General features: G+C 36.1%; 1 protein-coding gene across 1 annotated transcript; it reads left to right on the forward strand.

Annotated features, from left to right (window-relative positions):
• The first annotated feature begins 5,241 nt into the window (after positions 1-5,241).
• LOC123239120 (olfactory receptor 151-like) lies at positions 5,242-6,183 on the forward strand. Its single transcript, XM_044666395.1, has one exon. It carries the CDS (start codon positions 5,242-5,244, stop codon positions 6,181-6,183), a length of 942 nt encoding a protein of 313 aa, XP_044522330.1.
• The last annotated feature ends 1,229 nt before the right edge of the window (positions 6,184-7,412 follow it).

Raw genomic sequence — 7,412 nt, forward strand, 5'->3', positions numbered from 1 at the left:
TAGTCTTCACAGGATTCAAGTAAGTATTCAAATGCCAACAGCTTTTCTTGATAATGGAAATAAATATTATTTTGGTAAGAAATGGCATTCTCATCTTTAAGCAGAGCTGTTCATGTTTATAAATATATTTCATGTGGTTTTAACTGATTTAACAAAATGAAAATGGAAATATGCTATCCTTTACTTTTTAGTATATTCCATGAGGATCACTTGATAACTAATATTCTCTTCTCCTTCCTTCATATTTCTTATTCTTTGTGTCATATATTCTAATTTTTTCTGTCTTTATACAGGTGATTCAAATTCCATCACCTCTTCATAATGTTCCCAGTACTTTCTTCTCTTCGGATAGAAAAGTAAGTGAAACTTAATGCCCTTTAAATTTCTCAACCCAGAAAATGAGTTCTAGGAGCTGAGTTCAAGATCTCCTAACTGCTGTTCATTTTTTGTTTTAATTTTTTGCTCTAGGGCTAGGATTTTTACAGATTGTAACATATTTCTCTGCAAAGTAAATTACCATTTCTATATAGTTCCTGATTTTGAATGGTGCTTAGTCAGTACTAATTATGGCTCCTTACACCTTTAATTTCTCTTCTCTCTCTGATATTTTTAAGTGACTAATTAGAAAATGAACCACAAAAGTAATAAGAACACATAGAGTGGAAATAGTGCATAGCAAATTGAATACTAGATTTATCTCAGAAAATGTGACTTGGAGCCTTTGACTCAGTCACCTTCTTCCTGGGCAACCCAAAGCAAGTCACTTAATCACTCTTAATTTCACTTCCTTTATAAAATGGGGGTGATGAAATGTAGGAGTACTAATTGCAATAGATTGTTTTAATGGCAGATTTTGTAAATCCCCAAGTACAAGAAATATGTTTTCTGTTGTGAATCACTTAGAAAAATAAAGGACTCGTGAATAACAGATTCCCTGATTGATTGCTTTAAGAAGGAGATCTATTTCAAGTACTTTTCCAATTTTCCTTTTATACTTGCTCAATTAATACTTTGGGTTTGGAGGTAGGATATGTAGCTCTGAGCCAAAAAAGTACCTTTAAAAAGTTAGCCATCAAATGAATTTCAGATATTTTTAGATGGGGATCACTGTTGCATAATTATTCATGAATATTTATTTATAAATATGTGATAGAAATTATGTTTAACATAAGAAAATGCCTGATCTCTTTAGGGATTTTTGTCATTGTAAAGGGGAGACAAATCAGGAGATCCTGCTCAATGAATTTATACACACACACACAGAGCTTATCTTCCAAAATTATGCAATATAATGAACAGAGAGTAGAAACAAGAAGGAAGGCAGAAAACAAGCATTCATTAAGCGTATACTGTATGTTAGAAAATGTACTGAGTTTTAAAATACTATCTCATTCTTTGAAACAACTTTGAAAAGTTGGTATTATAATTATTTCCATAGTATAAGTGAGTAAAGTGATGCAAAGAGTGACTCCTCCAAAGCTCCATATGTGTCTAAGGCTGAATTCAAACTCAGATCTTCCTGAATTCAAGATAAGTTCGCTATCTGCTCTTCCACCCAATTACCTCTAAGAGTGGGTTATGGTCTCAAAATAAGTTCAAAGAATTGGCCACACCTTTTTTAAAATCACTTATGAGGAATGAAGTTCTTGACTTCAGTTTGTTGGAATTTGTAGGCAACTAACCATTTGCTACAGTCCTGGTGCCCATTAAAAATAAGACACATGGGGCAGCTGGGTGGCTCAGTGGATTGAAAGCCGGGCCCAGAGATGGGAGATCCTGGGTTCAAAACTGGCCTCAGACACTTCCTAGCTATGTGGCCCTGGGCAAATCACTTGACCCCCATTGCCTAGCCCTTAACCATTTTTCTGCCTTGGAACCAATACCTAGTATTGACTCTAAGATGGAAGGTAAGGGTTTGGGGAAAAAAAACACATTCTCTAGGGATGTAACCAAGATGAGAGTCAGAGATGAAAAATGTGAGTAGAAGTTGAGAAGACAGTAGTTTGTTCAAGAAATAAGTCCTCTTGAGAAAAACCTGTTCTTTATCTCATTGAAGAAGGGAAATTCCCTCTCCTCATCCTACTCTGGTTGTGGGATCTCAAAGAGCTACTCATTTGGGAGTGTAATCATATTCAGCAAAGACAAGATTTTATAGAGACCAAAAGAGATGCTAGGAACAATGCAATGATCCAGGACAATTCTGAGGGATTTATGAGAAAGAATGCTATCCACATCCAGAGAAAGAACTGTGGGAGTAGAAACACAAAAGAAAAACAACTGCTTGATCACATGGTTTGATGGGAATATGATTGGGGATGTAAACTCTAAATGATCACCCTAATGCAAATATTAATAATATGGAAATAGGTCTTGATCAATGACACATGTAAAACCCAGTGGAATTGTGTGCTGGCTATGGGAGGAGGTTGGGAGGAGGGGAGAGAAAGAACATGAATCATGTAACCATGGAAAAATATTCTAAATTGATTAATTAAATGACATTTTAAAAAGAGAGATGCTAAGTCAATGGAAGAGCAATGAGAATTGGAGAAAATGATCCTGAAACATAAATTCCTGAAGCAATAGAATCAAAATTCACCTTGGTTATATATGTTCCTTAAATGTGTACCACTAATCATAGAATAATCTACATGTGTTTTTACTCTTCCCATTAGTGTGGTGTGGATTTGTGGAAGAATATTCCTCAGGTTATAGGAGGAATGTGTGTTGTTTTTGTTCATAGTAGGTAATTTCAGATAATGCCTTTGCTTGGGAATTCTGCCTATTGGCTTATAATTATAGATAAATGAACCAGTGAGGAATCATAAGCAAGTGCCTTAGGAGTGACAGCCCAAAGGGTACCTTGAACCTGGGATAATCATTCTCCTGAAGTTCCCCAATCTATGAGAGTAAGTTGAGGACTAATCATCTTAATGTCAGGTAAGGAATTAATATAGATATTTTTTGTTGTTATTGTTTAGTCATTTCAGTCATGTTCCATTCTTTGTGAGCCCCATCTGGGGTTTTCTTGGTAAAGATATTTCAGTGGTTTGCCATGATTTTCTCCAGGTCAGATTCCTAATTTCTTTGGGGATTTTTGTCATTGTAAGTGGGAGATAAGTCAGGAGAATACTATTCAATGAGTTCCCATACACATACACATTTGCACGCGCACACACACACACACACACACACATAAAGAGAAAGAGAGAGAGAGAGAGAGAGAGAGAGAGAGAGAGAGAGAGAGAGAGAGAGAGAGAGAGAGAGCTTATTTCCTGAAATTATAAAATAGAATGGACAGAGAGAGTAGAGATAAGAAGGAAGAAAAATGTATTTGCTAAGTCCTTTTCTGTGATGAGGAAACTGAGGGGAAAGGAGTTAAAGGTTAAACCACTTGCCCAGGGTCACACAGCTAATAAACATCTGAGACTGGTTTTGAAGTCAGGTCTTCCTGATTCAGGGCCTGCTGCTCTATCCATTGTGCTACCCAACTGTCCAATCATGTGGGTGTAGTGAGTTCCAAAAGAGTACAAAAATCAGGAGTTTCTATCTTTACTTTTTATTTGACAGATATTGAGGGAAAAGATGAAAAAAATACAGTATAGATGCACGAATGCAGTTTGACAAGCTGAACTCTGAGGATGCTCTAAGAAAAGGGGAGAATATAGGAAAGGGAAAGATAAACTGTATAGGTTCTGAGAGACTAAATAGAGGTTTTTCTTTCTTTTATATTTCTTTCTTTTATATTTACTTTTGTTTCTAATGGATGTTCCTGGAATTACTATCATTCTTACTATTTTGTTCTGATGAGACTTCTTGTCACTCCATATCTTCTTTATACCCAGAAATTCACTCTGACTTTGATTTAGATAGTCTTCTTTTAAAATTATGATTTTTCTTTTGTCATTCTTAACATTGGCACTTCATCAAAAATATTTCATTTTGAACTTTATCATGTTATTATTGAAAAGGATTAAATGATTCTGGTCAAAAGGCTTATTTTCCCTATTTCTGTGCTCTTAAATTAATAAGTATTGTTTCAGAACTCTCATAATGGAAAAGGAGAAATCAATATGAATTGCAAGACTGACCTGTATGTGTCACTTATCCTCTATCCACCACCAACTTCACTTGATCATCCAAGTGGTCATTTATGCAGACACCTTCATTGAGAGGAACTTTTACCTCATAAGAAAGTTTGTCTTAAGGCTTGAAAGTTTCTAGGTCACATTATCCTTACCCTGTGCTTTCTAGTATCTGTAATGCTAAATTAGGCCATAGCTGATATTCCTGTCTTCTTGATTGGTTTTGGCTTTTTTGGCATTTTTTTCTTTTTCAGCTCCATTTGCCTTATCATAGATATCAGAGAGGGGATTCCAGGAGCCAGTTATTGAACTAGACATGCTGAGATAATTATTATCAATTCTCTAATTCAATGATTCTGTGAATAGGTTCACTAGATCCACTGCTTAGTCCACGTTTTGATAAATTGGCATTAATCCTTGATAAAATAAACAAGTTGAACTGATTCCATTTGAGTTGTCTTAGAAAGATTCAAAAGATCAACTGGCAAGATAAGTTACCAGACACTAAAGTTCTTTCTTGAACTGAACTACCAAGTATTCAAGCTACTTCCAAGAGGGCAACTCCAATGACCTGGCCACATTGTTTGAATGGCAAATGTGTCTTTGCCTAAAGGAATATTAAATGGAAAACTAACACAAGGCAAACCCTCACAAAAAGATCAGAAGAAACAATGCAAAGACACTATCAAGGTCTCTCTGAAGAGGTTTGGCATCTCTTGTGAGACATGAGAGACACTGGCACAGAACTATCTAGGATGACATGCCCATATCAAAGAAGGCACTATGTTCTATGAGCAAAGAAGAATTGTTATTGAAAAAAAGTGATATGCACAAATTTAGAGGCATCTCCAACACAAATATTCATATGGGTTTATTTGTACTCAATCAGTGGTAGAATTTTCTGAGCTCACATTGTTCTGATCAGCCTCAGCTGAAAACACTGTACATTGACTCTGGCATAGTGATGTCATTCGGATCCTCTTCAAGCTGGAAGGACAACAACCAACAAACAAGTAAAGACCAAGGGAAAGAGTGTGTGTATATGTATGTGTGTCTGAATGCAACTGAGAGACAGGCAAAGAAAAAGAGAATATAGAAATTATTTTTGGTTACTAAGAACTTTCTATTATACTTCCAATCTAATTACTGGAGGAGAATGGCAATGGAAAATAACACCATTGTGACACAATTTATCCTCTTGGGCTTAACAAATCAGAAAGAGATCAAGATACCACTCTTCCTTTTGTTCCTAGGAATCTACCTAGTCTCCATGGTGGGGAACCTTGGATTGATTTTATTAATCTGGGCCAGTCCTCAGCTTCATACTCCCATGTACTACTTCCTCAGTAACTTGTCATTCATAGATCTCTGCTACTCCACTGTCATTACACCCAAAATGTTGGAGAACTTTGTATCAGAGAAGAACATTATCTCCTATCAAGGGTGCATCACTCAGTTCTTTTTCTTCCTCTTCTTTGTGATTGCTGAATTCTACATGCTGACAACTATGGCCTATGATCGTTATGTTGCCATCTGTAGACCCTTGCTCTATAATGTCACAATGGTGCCATCATTCTGCTCTCTGCTGGTGGCAGGTGTGTACACAATGGGGGTCATTGGGGCCATTGTTCATACAACTTGTCTAGCCCGACTGTCCTTCTGTGGGGACAATGTTATCCACCATTATTTCTGTGATGTTCTTCCCCTTTTGAAGCTTTCCTGTTCTAGCACCTTCATTAATGAACTTTTGGTGGTTTTCGTTGGTGGATTTAATTTGATGGCCACAACTCTTCCCATCTTGATATCTTACATTTTCATTCTTCTAAGCATCCTTCGCATACCATCTTCAAAGGGCCGTTATAAAGCTTTCAGTACTTGTGGATCCCATTTGGCAGCTGTTTCTGTTTTTTATGGCTCCATCATCTTTATGTATTATATACCAACTTCCAACAGTGTAACCCAGGAGAAAGTAGGCTCAGTGTTTTATACAACAGTGATCCCCATGCTGAATCCCTTGATTTATAGCCTGAGGAACAAGGATGTGAAGAATGCATTGAGGAAAGTCATGAAGGGCATAATATTTTCAAGTTCCACATAAAAAATAGCAAATCTAAAGATAATTAGAATATTGACTGTCCTTCCACTTCTTCCTAGACATTAGAGATTTTCCTCCAGACTTGGCCTCATTCCTGGCAACATTGTAATGAAAATGAGTACATGCTTTTGTTCTTTGTCACTGCCTATGCCTGTGTCTGTCTTCTATAGGCTATCTCCATGGGCACAGAACCTTCCACTCCATGCCTGTGCTCTCATCTTCCCTTTTTTCAAATTGAACTTGCACATTATACTTAAAATTATTTCAACATTCTGCTCTCACAGAAGGATCATGGTAATGATTTTTCTTAGGTTTCAAATTGGAGGATTGAACAAAATCACCTTTAGGAATTCTTCCAAGACTTCTGATTATAGTGCTGTACAAATACTTATTACCTCCTTCTTTATATACTTACAACCTTGATATTTGAGAAATATGTAATAAATATGCATTGAATTATATTTAATTGAAGAACATCTTTATCTAAAACAAAATATTGGACCCATTAGAAGGTTTTTATAGTAATAGAGGGAAAGAGAGGAAAGCACAAATAATTAGACCTAATTGTCAAGCTAAGAATGAAGACAATTTAAGAAATGGGAGAGTCTATGCTCTATAGAATAAAGTCCTAAAATTCTTAAGGTGAAGGGATGAAGGAGAGGAGTGAACATCTCATAGAACTGTCGCAAGCAATTGTTTTAGCTATGTTCAGTTCATTTCACCACCACCCTTAAGCATAACTTCTGCTCTCCCTACCAGCAGTGGAGTTCCATTCTCCTCTAGTCACCAGGAACACTTATGGGAATGTTATTATCTAGAGACAGACACAGTTAGACAATTGTTTTTTCCCTCAGAACACAATCATCAGGAATGCAGAAACCTCAAAGGGCATCTACTCTCATTCATTTCCTTAGAGAAATTTTCCTTGAGATATTCATTGGACAAACAAAAGTAACATATTCTTTCTTAGAGAAATTTAAATTGAGATAATCAATAGACAAATAAAAATCCTCTTCATCTATGCTAATAAGCTCAGAAGTATTCAGGAGAATTTTCTTTCCTTTTTTTGCTCTCAAACTTATTCACCACTTTGTCAGAAATGTTGCAACAATCCCAATCTGGAAGCATCTTCATCAAATCCTGTTGGCTTACAATTTCTGTGGTGATGATTTTATGAACTGTTCTAATATTATAAGAGATTGAAAAGAATAACCATTAGTCCACTGACTCTT

This window comes from Gracilinanus agilis, chromosome 3 (assembly GCF_016433145.1).
Source record: "Gracilinanus agilis isolate LMUSP501 chromosome 3, AgileGrace, whole genome shotgun sequence".
In the NCBI taxonomy this organism is placed as follows: domain Eukaryota; kingdom Metazoa; phylum Chordata; class Mammalia; order Didelphimorphia; family Didelphidae; genus Gracilinanus; species Gracilinanus agilis.